This window comes from Hippichthys cyanospilos, chromosome 19 (genome assembly GCF_059441005.1).
Source record: "Hippichthys cyanospilos isolate Australia breed blue-spotted pipefish chromosome 19, RoL_Hcya_1.0, whole genome shotgun sequence".
Classification (NCBI taxonomy): Eukaryota; Metazoa; Chordata; class Actinopteri; order Syngnathiformes; family Syngnathidae; genus Hippichthys; species Hippichthys cyanospilos.
Genome location: NC_142387.1, coordinates 5,304,359 through 5,321,147, shown reverse-complemented (window position 1 = coordinate 5,321,147; position 16,789 = coordinate 5,304,359). Strand labels below are relative to the sequence as shown.

Genomic DNA, 16,789 nt, shown 5'->3' with positions numbered 1-16,789 from the left:
CCGTGGCGCCAACCTATAGCAGACCAACATTGTAGTGACGTAAGCAGTGACGCATGTAGTAAAACATGAGCGTGGTCACGCACACACACTGACTGCCATGTTGGAGAAAAGAAGTTATTGTTTTGATGTCGTAAGTGAAGAAATGGCATAGGGAACAAAAAAATGTTGTGGTCCACGTCGTAAGTAGAAAAAAAAGTAAGCGGGGACGTCGTAAAGCGGGGGTCCGCTGTATTTACAAGTACATTCAAATGACTAGGGTCGAACATACTTGGAAATATATCTGATCATACTTGTAGCCTAAATGCTAAAAACAGAGCATCGGTTATCATAATGGCAGCCGGTGTTAACAAACATACTATGGAAAACTGCTTTTTTTTTCGCATTCAGTACATCCGTAAGCTATTTGCTGAATACATTTTTTTACTTTGTGCCTCATGCAAGTACGTAAATCACTGAACTGAAAATCAAGAGCCCGTCGATGGTTCCATATGTTTATGCATGTCAGTTCATGTGTGTTCATGTGCCAGGTTTTATTAGACTTAATCGGTGATCTGTACGGAACAATCGCCATGGTTCAGAAGGAAAAGTACTACGACAATTTAACTCATTATCCCACCGACACGCTGCATAGGCCAAAATGAGAATAAATCACAGAATAATACATGAATGTCAATGCAATAGCCTTATCAGGCTTTTTATTTTGAAGGTTTTTCCTCCAATTAGCTTGACTCGTCCAAGTCTCCAGCACTTGCTGATGATGACACATGTCAAATTCAAAATGCAGTTTGACATTTCAAATTTTCAAAATAAAAGCCCATCAATTAATAATTAATACGAGTAACGAAAATTAATTGCAATAATAGTTAATGTCATGTAATTTAATCGAAAAAAAGTTGCCACACGTCTCTGGGATAATCCTGCAAATAAAAAAAAAAAAAGAAACCTCGCTCACTCACATCACCAACTCCAGTCATGAAAGGCACCTATCATGCATGTTTTCCGTGTAACCCTTCTCCAATGCACCTGATTCAAACGATCAGGATTATTATCAAGCTTCCGCAGAGCTTCTAGACGAGAACTCCCCTCCTCTATCGCTAACCCATCCACCTAAAGTCTTTGAAGCTTCTTAAAAGGTAATGTGTTAACACGACACAGCGACATCAGTACAGAGCAGCATTTTTAACAGCTCTGCTTTCAAGCTGTAATGATGTGATGCGATTTTTTTTTTCTTTTTTGTCACGGGGGAAAAAAACATTCAAATGTCATGACATTATTATTACAGTGTATCGTCAAACGTCATATTAACTCACTGATAGCACACAGTGGACATTAAAGTAAATGAACCGATGGTGGCTGGACACTGATATTACCGTTGACGTGTTTAATGTGAGAGCTTTGACCTTCCTATTTCTGATGGTGCTGATGCTGAAAGCGGCAAAATAGATTTCACAAGTTTCTAGAATCTGCTTGATTGATGAGGACTTTGTGTAGTGTCATGTAAACTAAATGATTTGAAATGGTGTCCTTTCAATGCTGTCACCAAAATCTAAGAATCTGTGTTTTCCACTGTCAGCATAATTGAAAATATGTGTTTCTAGTTTCCAGTGTTGTGTTAAATCATAATCATAAATAACTGCTCATCTAAAGGCAGTGTTGGGCAAGTTGGTTCAAAACTGTAATGCATTATTTATTACTTGTTACTGTCATTTCAAAGTAATTAGTTACAATACAATATTAAAGTATCTGAAATGGAAGGATTGTACGACTATTGCATTACTTTTATATTAGTCTCGCCAACATGAGTGGGAATATGGATTTACCATTCTAAATGTGGCCCATTATGCTCCATACACATTCAGTGGAAGGTTGGCTTAAGCCTAAAACCAGTACAAATCATTTGATCTGTTTTGTATCGGAAAACGTTGGACATGACAAGACACAGAATATTTTTTTGTATTTTATTCCCTTTATTAGCTCACAGCATTGAGATGCATTGTTTATGCTTTAGGCAGAAAGTTACTGCATTCCACAATTTCAATGTTAATATTCAATTTCAACTTCAGTCAGCTTGGTTAGGGACACATTACAAAAAAGATTTCGGTGGGGCTAACGTTAGCAGCTTGCCTACGTAATCATTATTTTGTCTAACGCACTGTTTAATATGAGTTTTTGTATGCTTCATCTTGACACACATTGAACAGTCTATTATTAATAGAAATCGTACAGTGAAAATTTGTGTTAACTTGTCATTATTGCTAATTGTGACAGGAAACTCGCTGACAAGGTTTCAGGGTTCAAGGTTGTCAGCATACTCTATCATCTGCGTACAACATACTCCTCCACGAGTCTCTTAACCTCTTGAGGTCAAAATGGCATCCCTGAGCGAGAGAGTGCTAATTTTCCATGTTTTGTTTTATCCCCACTCTCAATCCTCCATGTGTTTTCTTTTCACTAACTTCATGTTTGTATGGCACCGCTCTAAATATTTAGTCAAATTATTGGTGCTATTTGGCAATATGGACAGCTCTTTAGATGTCGCACACAAAGGTCACCTCACTATTATATTCTTTTTGTCTTTATCTCTGACGAACTGAAAGTAATGGGTGTAATGCTGCCGCATTCATTTCTGCTGTAGTAGATACTAACAACAGCAAGTAAAAATTATGCCCTGGACAAGTAAATATTATGCCCTGGACTTTTCTCCTCCGAGCTCACTATGTTTTTGGCGAATTTGGGGACAAAAACACCACTTTCAGGCTAAAAATGCATGGTAATACATTGCGTTACTCTCATTTGTACCGAGTAAAATACTACTAGTTTTTTGTGTGTAATATATTACACTACTATGTACCAGCGAAATGTAATGCATTACAATCACTACATTACTTTTGTATTGCATTACTCCCAACAATGTCTACAGGCTTCTTCTTTTAACACAAACTAGAAAAATTATGAATGTCTATATAACTTTATAGATTATACTAATGAATTCGAAAAGTTTCCTGACTGACTGCAGTAACCCTTGCGGTTTGGCTTCCTTTCACATTGTGTCACTTTAAATTCTCTGTAGCACCAAGCATCGAGACCATTCTCTATGTCCTTAAAACGCCTTTATTATGGGCTTTTAGAGACACTTCAGTGTCCTTGTTGCACAGCTGCTGACTGCACTATAGACTACTTTTATATTCACTTCCCCTTGGATGCACAGCTGATCTATCGTTGCTCTTCCTTCAAATGGCCCAAAACCGACTCGTCCGACCCACAGGAGGAGTCCAGTCAATAGCAGGCTTTCATCTCAGGGAAACCGAGCATACAGAACTGCTCTGTTTTGTTGTGGTTTGGGTGGAGCAGACGTGTGCAGAGCAAAAGCAAACTTGCTCTGATTCACATCGGAAATTGGCTCAAGAACTTGACCTTTCCACACGTTGAATGGAGTGCGCCCTGCCATACGGGTAAACTCGTTACATCTTTACTAAAAATGTGTGAGGCCAGAGTGGAAATTGAGTTGTGAATGGGTCAAGGCGCAGAGTTGAGCCAGCAGCGAAGGACTTGCGCCACCGATACTGAGTCATACGTGCGGAACTTTTGAGTGATGGGAAAGTAATTGCATCCAGAATCACTCCTCTGCTTCAAGGCTAACTTAAATGAACTTTCCTCAAGCTAATCCTTTTGTACCGTGTTTACATGAAAACTATTAAATAATACATCTTGGAGCTATGCCATTGTACGTGTTTGTTGTCAAAGTTAAGTCAGGGTCAAGGTGGAAATTATTTTTCTATTGGGATAGAGCCACAAAAGTGGCAAAATGACAATTTAAACAGACGAGCAGCTGCGCAGCATCATAAACCAAACACACTTTAAAACGTGCCTTGGAATTAGCTGGCATCTTAACGAATAATTTTTTAATATCATTGAACTTGGCAGCTGCTATATTTGTGTGGTTTATGTTGCTAATTAGTCCAAAGCTGCCCTGTGATTATGTTTCTTTCTTTTCAAGCTTTGTACTCATATCTTTTGTGTGCTAACCAAACATAATGTAATCATGTTTTTTTTTGTCTGCTTCATTTGCATACTGGCAGCAGAAAACAAAACATTACCAGAGCTCACTGGTTTGTATTTTAATGTTGCCCTTTGATATGCAGTTCTATATTTTCCTGCCAGCTTTCCGCAATGATCCATTATTTACAAATAAGAAAGTCATCTCATTTACAAGTACATCGCCTCTTTTTTTTTTGTTTGCGTTCCCTCAGGACGCTCATGGTAAAAAATATGAATTATTTTGTTTTTGCATTGTCTTGGGAATGTCTGTTCTGTCAATGACCATTTATCTGCTATTTTCCACTTAACCTCACTGCCTATCTTTTTTTTTTTTTTTTCCCAGCTTACCAATCTGACTGAGATCCATGATCAGATCAGTGGAATGGCTCGGTGTCCTTACAATCCCCTCCACAACTCCACCGCACTCATCACGTCCAGCGGCGAGCTTTACGCCGCCACGGCTATGGACTTCTCTGGTCGAGACCCTGCCATCTACCGCAGCCTGGGCGGCCTGCCACCTCTACGTACTGCCCAGTACAACTCCAAGTGGCTTAATGGTAAGCAGGTGTGGCTAATGGAACGAAAACATATCTGAGGAAATTGCCATTTTTTTCATCCGTACCCTCTAACCAGTGCAATTTGGGACAGAAAAAAGACTTCAAATTACTGCTAATTGGAGTTAAGTTTGAAATTTTTACTTTTTTTTGAGTATAATATTTATTGCCTGTGGCTCATTGATGGTTATAGTTCTCACGTGAGAGTAAATTAAGGCGCTTCAGGGGAACAGTACCTTTTTCTTGGAGCTCACCTCACTTTCCTGTAGTCTAATATAGCACAACGTGAGAAATGAGCACCAGGGAAAATATCTCTTTTTAGTCAAGGACTCCTTTTTTTCCCAGCAAATTTTCCAAGGACCCCAATTGCAAATGTTTGCAGAAACAAAACAAACAAACCAATTTTGACAAGTGTATCCTAACCATAACCCTAAAATAAAAATGGCACGCTTCCTCATAACAAACTGGGTCAATTTCTCCCAAACAGGTTGCTGCCAATTATATAGTGACTTAATAATCAAACTTTTTGATGCCATGGATTACATGGGTAACTATCCTTATATCTATATCAAACAAATAACAAAAAAAACGTCATTGCTTTTGGACATGACCTAACCCGATAATGCTTTTCTCACTTGTCACCCTCTCACCCTCACTATTTGAGTTTTTTGAGGCAAGTGTTGTTAATTGAAAACGCTATTTATGATCAGCTCCATATAATTGGTAGATATTTTTAACTGAAATTTGTCAGCCAATCAGAGAAGAAACATAGAAAAAAAAATGGTCAGTGCTCATATTTTGCCAAGCCCCGCCCTAGGAAAGATAAAACATTTTGAGCTATATATGACTATAAATAAGATTATAATTGATAAAAATGTTATAAGTATACCTAAACCTGTATCCTTTTTAACTTTAACAAAAGAAAAAAGCCATAGAAATCAACTTTTAACTGTTAATTATCTTTTACAGCATTTATATGGGTTACAGATTTTTCTAAAACAAAAAAATATCAAAGTGCCTTAAACTAAAAAAAAAAAACATTTTCTGCAATTACACTTCACATGACAAAGCCTTTTCCCCCGGGTCATCCGTGCTCCTCCTGGCATTACTGTACTGTATACGAGAAGAACTGCTCTATGGTGCGCTAAGGTGTTTTTTTGTTGTTGGTTTTTTTTTTTGTTTTGTTTTTTTTTCAATCAGCAATGCAAAAAAAACCCCACAAAAATGCTGATTTTCCCAGAAATGCTTAATCCAATTTTTAAAGGTTTTGTCTTGTGTACGAGGTTTAAGTGGCATTTCCACACACACATTGCATTCTGAGAGGTTTTCTCTTCATAGAAATTTGATCACATTCCTGATTAAAATGTTTTTAACCAACCTCATAGTAATAATCTGAGAAGAGATTTATAAAACACTAAATTTGACTTGTGAAATTAATGTTTCTCGGTTAGAAAATTACATTCATGCTGTAATTCATTAAGTTTTCCTTTTTCATTATAACCACATGCACTAGTGATTTATTACATGCTTTAATAACCATCACATTCAGAAGCACCAAGCTTGTAATTTCTGTTTTTTCTTGAAGGTGAAAATGCACTTTAAAAAAAATAGCACCTCAGTGGATATTTGAGAATTTAAGACAGCTTAGGGTGTCTGGCTTAGACGAAGAAAAGTTTATTTGGTCTTCCAGTCTCTCCAGCAGACATTTTCTTACATTCAACATCCAAGCTAAATTGGAAAAATAAATTAGAAGTCACCATGTGCTGTTACATGACAACCCTTGGGAAAATGGGTACTTAATAACTAATTTTACTGTGGGTTGATTTTTTTCTCTCCTGTTCTGCCCTCTAAAGGTGTAGAGGATGAGGAGGTTGAAGTGAGAAGGGAGGGGCTGCTACACTTCCATTTAAAGATGAATTAAATCACTGCCAAGAAGAATAAAGTGTGCAGTTAGGATCTAATAATGTCATACATAAAAGATGAACATGGTTGCTGGGGGGGAGTCGCTGGGTTACGTGGTTCTGACAGGGTGAGAACTATTACATTTCACCCCTTCTGCCGATTTCTCATCTCAACCTTTAAGAGTGAAAAATGAGTTTTCCTATTGGAATGCAAAGTCATTAATAAAGTGGCCTTTAGTTATTAATCCTGATCACCCGCTGTTTTGGTGTTTTTGTGCGCTGAGGCACTGAGTGAATCTGTTTAAAACTCTTTTCTAAAAAATGTCTTCTCTTCACCTGCAACAGAACCAAACTTTGTGTCATCCTACGATATCGGCAACTTCACTTACTTCTTCTTCCGGGAGTACGCCGTGGAGCACGACTGCGGTCGCACCGTATTCTCTCGCGCCGGCCGTGTCTGTAAGAATGACATCGGCGGACGATTCCTCTTAGAAGATACATGGACAACCTTCATGAAGGCTCGGCTCAACTGTTCCCGGCCTGGAGAAATCCCCTTTAACTACAATGAGCTGCAAGGCACCTTCTACCTGCCTGAGCTGGAGCTGCTCTATGGCATCTTTACTACCAATATGTAAGTTTTACCAGCGTGTGATTGAATCAGAACCAAATTTTGCAACTGTTCTTTAAAAAAAAAAAAATGCATGGGAAAATACTATACTTAACAGAGGTGCTTGTGTAATAACTTGTTTTGATAAATGGAACGTGATATATGAAAAAGGCATGATTGATGTTGTATTTAACATAACACTTTTTTTTTTCTTTTTACAAAGAAAATGGCTGTTGTAATTACAATATTGAGAGGGACATATTGGGAGCTGCATGCACCTCTAACTGTGACTGCAAAATTAAGTTGAGGCAAAATTGTAGATGAGCCCAATCCTAATCATCTAGCAAGTCTCACTACAGCTCATTAAGTTGAGTTTTGCTTATCTGGAGCGTAAGATGTAGAGAAAACAAAAATACCTAATAGAAAAAAAAATGACTGTAATTTTGGAATCACCATGCTCATATGCTTTAATTATGATAACTTAGCTGTAGTAACTTTCCAAATTGTTCTCCAGTGTTACTAACTAAGAACTTCTGAAAAGACAACTTTTTTTAATAGTACGTTTCATACACAAGGGCAACTTAATGTGCTTCAAAGAACTTAAGAGCACAAGAAGTAAAAATAGTGTGCAAGGTAAAGAAAACAAAAATACCATATTAAAAATTTCTCAATTATCCAATAGGACTACAACAGTACTTCTCAATTATATCTTGCAAAGTCCCCCCAGGAACGAGAAAACCGGTCACCCCCCCCTTTCCGTGCCTACAATAATGTATCTATAAAAATTGCAGACGTATGCCTGAAACTATCCTTTTTAATCTTAACAAAAAAAAGCAATAAAAATCTACTTGCAACCACAGTTTTGTATTTTTTTTTTGTTTTAACAGCATTTATACAGGCTACAGGTTGGTCTAAAATTGAAAAAAAGTAAACTATTTGCAAAACCCACTCGCCACCCACTCTAAATATCATTTCTATCCATAAAAGTTCTTTTAAGTGTACCTAAAACTGTATCTCTTTTAACGAAAAGAAAAAAGCAACTAATCAACTTTCAATATTAACTCCTTTTTTACAGCCTTAATACAGGTTGCAGGTTAATCTAAAACTGAAAAAAATACATCAAAGTGCCTGAAATACATTTTTTTGTAATCGCAATTACACGTGACATGTCAAAAGCAAAGCCCTTTCCCTGGGATCATCCACCCACTCCCTCTCCCCACCCCCTCCCCCCAGGGGGGTCCACCCCACTATTTGAGAAGGACTGATGTAAAAAAATACAATTAAATTAAATTAAAAGAAATGGCAACAATGGCAATGAAGCACTTTTTTTAATAAGTGGCATTTGTGTGAATCCCAGTCATGCACAAAGCTGTCAAAGCTATCTCGGTTCGTCCACTTCCTTCACAATAACATGTGAAAAATATTTCAGAATCAGAATTGCTTTTATTGTCAAATATTACTACAATAAAATTAGAGGTACTTCTCCCTGGTGTCTGAAGATACACTCTGTAAAATACAGCCATTTACAGTGATAAACAGTATATACAATATATGCATGGGATTCAAATAAAGAGAGAAATAAGCGAGGAAAGTATAAAATGCTGATTTTGAAATTAAATACTAAATGCAATAGATTGAGGGAGGAAGAATAATACCACATTTGCGGTCTAACTGTTGCACCTTCTGAGATTATAATTGCCTTATTATCTATGCACCAAAAAGAGCAATCACCTATTTTGAGTGAGTATTTAGTGATTAAAATGCACAAACAACAAGGGATTCATTTTTTATTGTAATACTTTGGTCAATTTTCCGACACATGCAAACACACACACACTAAAAGCTGACTAATCTATGTTCAATGGCTCCCAATTGTTGAACACAGTGTTTTCAAAGGTATTGGAAACGTTCCGCCTGCAGGTACTAACTTTAATAAACAGCCACGTCAGATTCTAATTCACTTGGGCCAAGTCTGAGTAGAGAATGAAAACTGTACTGTTAATCTTTTCTTCTGCTGTAGCGGAACGACATTTGGACACGCTGAAAGTGACAGCTGGAAAAGTCGAAGCTGTATTTCACTGTGGAGATGTGTGCAGTTAATCAGACAAGCCCAACAGTTTAATTGTGTCCTGTTCTTGAATTTACGACTCAATACCAGCCATCATTTACTATGGAGTTGACCTTAGGGGTGTGTTTAATCTGTATTACTGTCTTACAGCAATACTAAAGACACTTTGTAGTTCATGTATGCGCGAACACCTATTTGTATCTCTTGTCCATCATTCCTTCGGTCGTCTCATTTTGCACTTCTTGATTTTCAGAAACAGCATCGCTGCATCCGCTGTGTGTGCCTTCAATCTGAGTGCCATATCACAGGTCTTCAACGGACCCTTCAAGTATCAGGAGAACTCTCGCTCAGCCTGGCTTCCCTACCCCAATCCCAACCCCAATTTTCAGGTATACAAAAAGAATTAGGCGTAGAGGTGTCAGAATGATTACGATCAATTAGTTAGCGTCAAAGGTAAAGCATTGTTTTTTTAGCATTGTTTTCAGTCTTGATTTGCTTTTTGAATGTTGATTCAATTTATATTTATAAATCTGACTTTTTGTGATTGAGTTGTTGGGGATTGGAAAACTATGGTCAATCACATACCCTGGATTGGGAACTGATTGGCTGTCCTTGTGTTTGGCATAACTGATATGCTTTTGTTGAGGGTGGGAGGGTCAGCTCTGGAGCGGGAGGAAGATGGGAAAATGGAAGAGCATGTGAGGGTTTTCAGTCTGATGTACGGTAAATTTAAAATTTGACAATATGCGTTTTTAAAAAGGAACTTGCTTACCCCAGAAATAGCTCAAGTTTAGCTAACTCTAAAACACCAGACGTTTGAGCAAATCTGCAACGAGCAATATGGCCAACGTCATCACTATTTGAGAAGGACTGATGTAAACGAGCAATATGGCCAACGTTTTATTGTTTATGTCTAATTATTTGGCAGTTGACATAAACCGCATCATTCCTTCTGATGTTTAAAACCAACAGTACTACTGTACTCCGATCTGCCACAAAAACACTATCTTAAAACAAACATGGTTCATCAATTACAGCTCTTAATGAATCTCTTTAATATTTTGAAAGCACTATATCAAAATGTCGTTGCCTTGTACTGCAAGTAATGACAATAAAGGATACTTACCTACCAATCTAAGCTTAACCAGTCTTGAAGAATGTCGTATAATTAAATATAATTGGACATGCATTAGTCGTGTTCAAGGTGTACAACACAATTGGGAATTATAACTCTAGGTGTCAAAAATGTTTATCTCTGTCTACTGTAGTGGACTTGGGGTGTGAGAAGTGAGTCAAAAATGTATTTTAACTGGGCTGGCAGTGAATGAAATAAAACGACCTTTTTCTACTCCTATGCTCACTTTTCAAATGAATTCAGTGGCACTCTTTACATTTTGTAACATCATTAAAAATGTCTCCTTCTTGACTTCTATTAACCGTCCTTGTTCCACACAAGCAGCGGTGAGGCACTTTATCCTCACGACTGATTAAACAGACAGGGAGGGGGATGTTTTAATAGCAGAAGAGGCTCTTATGAGTAGAGTTTTACAGATAATCCTCACCGCTCTCCTTGGAGGGGATTGAAATCCCCCCCTAAGGCGTAGCTGCCAATGGGTGAGAGGCCTTCCCTGTCAGGCACGTTCCAGCGTGCAAGCAGAACTACTAACGTGATGACGTTATATAAGAAAAACATAGCAAATACTCAGTGACATGGAAAAACACTCAGCACTGTCACTGTTGCCTGTCTGCAAACAAGCTATTTGAAACTCATTTCCCTTCTAGGAACTCAATTTTTCTTCCGCTCAAGCCTCTCGACATATCCCCCTTTCTAAGCATACTGTTGAAACACCCCAGAGAGGCGCTTTTAAAACTTCCTCTTGCGTTGCCATCTCTGCCTCCCCTTAAAATTGCCCACAATAGCTGATGCTTCACCACTGGGCCGACACGCACTTTATCTCAGTTTCCGTGACATCTTCATCAATTTGTCAATGCTGCAGGATTGGATTTATGAGTGCAGAATTTATGGTAGGACTGGTTTATTACTTCATCGTTGTACACACAAGTAAATATACACATCCCTAAAACCAATCTTTCTTTCGTTTAAATGGAAATATCAGGGTATAGCTGCTGCCAGATTATGATAATTAAGATTGTGAACCCATCATTCAACACATACATCCTGATCATTAAGTTAAAGCCTAATAACATATTGATGTGCAGAGAAAATCCCTCACTCTATTTAAATCATGCGTATTGATCTTTGGATTTATTTTGGCTGTTGGTTATTGTATTAGCGTCTTGTGCTGGGAATGGCTTTCTGACATGTTTATTAATGTGAAGGCCCTCCTGAGCATGTAAAAAATGAATGCTCATGGAAATTATGGTATTTTAAACTCACAGTTAACTTTATGTTTATGATTAGATATCACTATTGGCACAGTGACTGTTACATTTCTTGTGAAATATGAGTTATTTTGGCTATCATATTTCCAACCTGAAAGACAGTCTTTCTCCCCATGTGGCTGCCGTGCCCCTCTGATGTCATCCTAGTTTACTGCCAACTGCTAGGAGAATGTGGCTGTGTGTTTAGTCTGCTTGGCCGGTATGTCAGCGGTACTCAATTAGTGATGTAACAAATTGAAGATATTGTCGTTTTCTCTGATCGATCGGGGCTGGTACTGAAAGTGCAGAAATGGAAATGCTCAGAGAGGGGAAAAAGACACTATAAAGGTGTTTTGGGTTGGGATTTTGCATTTTAACATGGTTAAATACTCCCAAAAAATTGAATTTGGATGACACACACCCTTTAACTCCTTCAATGCCAGGGACATATTTTCACCTTTTTTAAGAGTCGGGACATTCAATCCCAGATACTTAAGTAATAAATCGATACGGAAGTACATTTAGGACAATTATTTCCAGATACTGTACTTGCCTATTAAATCGATACCTAAGTATCTGGGATTGAATGTCCCTACTCTTAAAAAAGGTGAAAATACATCCCTGGCATTGAATGAGTTAATATTATGTAGCTGTTTTGAAATCCCAAAATAAAGATGTATATAGTGCTGTCAAGAGATTAAAAAGAGATTTGTTAATTGAACAATTGTATCTCGTTTTAATCTCACCCCTTAAAAACCCATATTATTTTTTTAATTATTATATAAATTTATTATATATTATATTTTAATTTGGATGTTGTTGTGACGGATCAAAAGATTGATGTACAACAACAAAAGTGGCTTTAGTCATTCATTTTATAACCATTTCTCCCCTGCTGCATTGAGACGAGCCCCAAGAGCTGGGGGCTTATAATAAGAAAATAACACTAAAATGAAACATCCATAGTTGAAATATTAGTTTGTAAACGCCTTCAATGTCAAAAGGTATCAAACACATTAAGAGGTCAAGACGTTCAAGAATTTAACACTTGAAAATGAACATTTGTGAACTGCTAGACATTTCAGATTATAAAGCATCATCATTGGCATGTACTTTTTGTTATTGCCCTTAAATAGGCCGTCATACAGTATAATGAATTGAGATTTGCCTCGGGCTAACCGTTCTTGGACAGGTTACAGTTAACTGGGCCGGACATTGTGTGAACCATTAGTTCTAAGTGACTAGCTACAGTAACAACAGCACCGACACTTTATATGGATCAATTCCCTGCATTCCATGGACTGACAGATGAGCATCATGGAGGCTTTTCCAGTGATGGGCAATGGATCATCGACCTCACCACTCTAGCAGACGGGAAATGTGCGTCGTGAGGGACAGCACCGTAGCCTTTATGCGGGCTTGCTCTTATTGTTTTTCTCCCAGCTAAAAAGACACAACTGAATGAGCATACATCATATTATAGCATCTCTCTATAGTGGTTATAGCTCAGCAAGATTGGCCTTGTGCACATGGGGATCTGTATGATTACATATCTGCCATCATGACAAGGCACACGTGTGACACCTTTGAGCGGATGCAGAGAGATAGATGTGTTTGCCTCGAGTCCGGTTGAGGTGAGGGACAGAAGCATCATTTGGCTGAGTGTGTGCGAGTGTGTCCGTCTCACCTTCTGTCCTCTGCTAAGATTGCAGGAGCCTCTGAGTAATGGCAATGGAATTGCATGTTTTGAAAAATTGCTCACAATATAAGGGCTGGGCTTTGCAAACAGAGGGTGAAATATTTGAATCCCACTGGAAATTGGGACTGATGGTTTGAAAAAATTCACTGTATAGGATGTAACAAAACACTCCATGTTTGTTTTGTTGTCCCTTTCGTTACTAGGTGACTCAACCTGAGGTCTGATGGACAGGTTGGATGATGTTTTATTTTTTTTAATTTGTTTGAACTAAAGTTTGAACTAAACTACAGCGATCCCTTGCTACTTTGCGCCTCCCCTATCGCATCCTCAGTGCATCATGGATATTTTTTAAAAATATGCGACCATCGACCAAAGATACCCTGGAGTTGTATTTGCTGAAGCATATACAACTCCCAGGTGGAGAGTACAGTAGATTACAATTCCTGCCCTCCTTGGTCGTTGTGCTTGGAGCCATTCATGTGTCTTGTTGGATTGCCCATCTCCCTCATGAAAACGCTGTTAGGTAGATGCAAAAGAAGAGCAGGAAAGAGCTGCACTGGAGCGTTGTAAATCTCTTACCTAGGTTTCTTTTGTAATGAATTGGAATTTCAAATGTAAACTCTGATTGTTATCATGTTTGGTCAGCTACATGTTTCACTCTAAATGGTCTTCCGGGTGCCGCTAATATAGGGATGGGAACAGGAAGGGACAACAGTACAGCTACTGAGGTTTAATCATTTAAGATTTAAGTAAATATGTGTACTGCAGTAATATTTGTCTTAAATATGAAAAGTACTCTTTTCACGTTTAAAAAAAAAATCAGGTACCATGCATTAAAATTCCGTTGGGGGTGATGCTACTTCTCAGTTTTACACTTATTGCGGGGAGTATGTTAAAGGCAAAATGAATAACTTCAGGCATTTTCTTCAGGCTTTTTTGCCAAAAAGCAATGTATTAAAATTTAAAAAAAAAACTGATCAAGGGTTTTTCTCAAACATTAAACTTGGTTTGCCATATCGAGTCAAATGTGCATTTTCCATTTTGTCTCCACAGTGCGGCACCATCGACTCAGGCTCATATGTGAATTTGACAGAGAGGAATTTGCAAGACGCCCAGAAGTTCTTGTTGATGCACGAAGTGGTTCAACCTGTGGTTCCCGTTCCCTATTTCATGGAGGATAACGTCCGCTTCAGCCATGTAGCTGTGGATGTAGTGCAGGGCAAAGACATGCTTTTTCATATCATCTATTTGGCCACTGGTAAGTTCACCACCGTGCATGTTTTGTTTTTGTTTTTGTTTTTATTTATAACTATTATAAAGTATTGTGTGTATACCCATATGGTGTGGAAGATTAAACAGCTAATGGTGGTCTGGTGTAATTGTTGCATATTGTTTCCTGATAACTGAGCTATAAACAATGCAATGAGATGTCATTGTCGAACTGCCTCATTTGAAACTGAAGAGTGGTTAGCTTTCAAAGAGTGGTTAGCTTTCAGGGTATCTTAGCCTGTTTGAAAGGTTTTAGCTCATACACTTGATGCACCCATGAGGAAACACCCACACTCTTTTCCAGATGAAAGGGCAAAACAAACATGCAGTTCTTTGCCACTGCACACAACAAACACAATGATGAGCATTGTTAAAGTAAACCAAAACAACCTCAGAGGCACAAGTCATTGTGCAGTTTTGCAATAAATGATATACTATGTACTTTATGATGTCATTAAATAGAAAATAGTCCTACATACATAAGGCTTGTGTCCATATGCAATCCCACACATGGTATTGTTATAACAACGACGCATTGTGTTCAAATTTTACAAAAAAGTGTGTGTGTGTGTGTGGGGGGGGGGGGGGGGGGGGGGATCAAGAGTCCTAAGTGATTATAAAGACATCTCGCATATATTCTCAAGTCTTACTGTGCGTTGTCACCAGCAATCTGCACACTGTTTCATCCTACTAGTGTGACAATAGGCTATGACAGCCTGAGCAAAATGTGGAAAGCGTTATCAGTGGGACACCAGACGCTCACCAGGCATCTGCTTTCTGTTCTGTAATCATTTGTTACACATATTGTTGCATGGGAGGGGATAAAATGGAGCCGATTCTACATTAGTTATGTAGTTGGGAGTGTTTAACGCTGAAGTGTTGTTTTAACAAGGCCTACAGAGCTGCTCATATTCCAAAGGCTGTTTGTGCATCAATGAAAATATTTGAAACATCATGTTCGTAAAAGCACTTCGCTGATTTGTTGTGGACAGGCCCCTGGTTCCAACTGTGCTTATTCAAAACCCTAATTTTAGAAATGTGAGGCACATATTCTACCACTAATCCACCATGCCAACAATTTGCATACTGTAAACCCCATTACTTTTTTCCCCCTTCACCCAAAGGACTGCACATGCTGCAGATGATGCTTTTTTGAGCACTTGCGTGTGAGGGAAAATTCCCTAATTTAATCTCTGGGGGCTCTAACTCGCCAAAATGAGAAATTTTTACTTTTCTACCTTCTCTTAATTACTAGATGAGTGCTGAAAGAAAATCGTAATCTTTGGATCATTTCAGAATCTTCGATATTCTCAAATCTGCTTGTAAGCCTTTTACAACCACAAAGGAGGCCTTTGGTAGATGTCGATTCATTTCTTGGTGGCTTTAATTAGGACTCCAAAAGTTAATATTATCTGGCATTTAAAAACACCACGTTCACTGAACAATAACTGCTCATACTGGTTCTAATAAAAATGAGAGAGAGTGAAAGAGAGGGAGGCAGACGGGGAGAGAGGGGAAGAGGGAGGGAAGAATGAGAGGAGGAGATAGAGAATGAAAGAAAAAGAGGGAGGCAGGGAGTAGGGAAAGGGAAGAGTGGAGGAAAGGAGAGGGAGAGAAAGGAAGAAATTGACTTACTTCTGAAGCCTGGTAACAGGCCGAGTTTCATTACTGATTGGCTTTGGTTCCCAGTTCTCGTCACATCATGCAGTCTCAAGGCTCAGTCGTCCTTCGTGTTGGTTCGGCCGTCCTTCGCGTTGACTACAGTAAAAGGGATTTTGAAGTACATTTCATATTTGTGTCAGCTCTGAACATTTCAATAAAAATAAATCCAGTAAATACAAACATCCTTTACACCATGGAATAATCATTTAGGCCGATCTTAACCTTCAGATAATCGGGCCATCACTGGCTCAGTAAAATGGGAGAATCTTGCTTAATATGGGTGTGAATTCTTTATGTGTATATGCATATATTAGAATCCTTATTTTCAAATTGTGTAAATTGCTAATGTTTTGTGATTTGTATTATGGAAAAATCTCACATGTATAGCACCATACTTTTTGATTTGGATACACACTGGCACAACAGTTATTTTTAGCACTCGGCGTCTAGTGCTACCTGTTGAGCCTGGAAGGGGGCTCCCATCACCTGCAGTTGCTTCTGAAGGTTTCTCTTTTTCCCCAGATGGGGTTTTGGAGCTTTGTTCAGAGAAAGTCATTGTGTGTTTGTGATGTACTGTCTGATGTCTTTTTCCTGTAAAGCCCTTTGAGG

At 38.4% G+C, this 16,789-nt stretch overlaps 1 protein-coding gene across 5 annotated transcripts in view; it reads left to right on the top strand.

Moving 5' to 3' along the window:
• sema5a (sema domain, seven thrombospondin repeats (type 1 and type 1-like), transmembrane domain (TM) and short cytoplasmic domain, (semaphorin) 5A) overlaps nt 1–16,789 on the top strand; it is a 154,757-nt gene that overhangs the window by 90,521 nt on the left and 47,447 nt on the right. For all 5 annotated transcript variants that reach the window (XR_015863594.1, XR_015863595.1, XM_088401723.1 and 2 more), the window contains 4 exons: nt 4,382–4,595; nt 6,839–7,124; nt 9,422–9,557; nt 14,303–14,507. Coding sequence is in view for 3 of the 5 variants with exons in the window: in XM_088401723.1 (XP_088257849.1) it covers nt 4,382–4,595; nt 6,839–7,124; nt 9,422–9,557; nt 14,303–14,507 (841 nt within the window). In the remaining 2 variants the exon portion in view is untranslated. The remainder of the gene's footprint in view (nt 1–4,381; nt 4,596–6,838; nt 7,125–9,421; nt 9,558–14,302; nt 14,508–16,789) is intronic.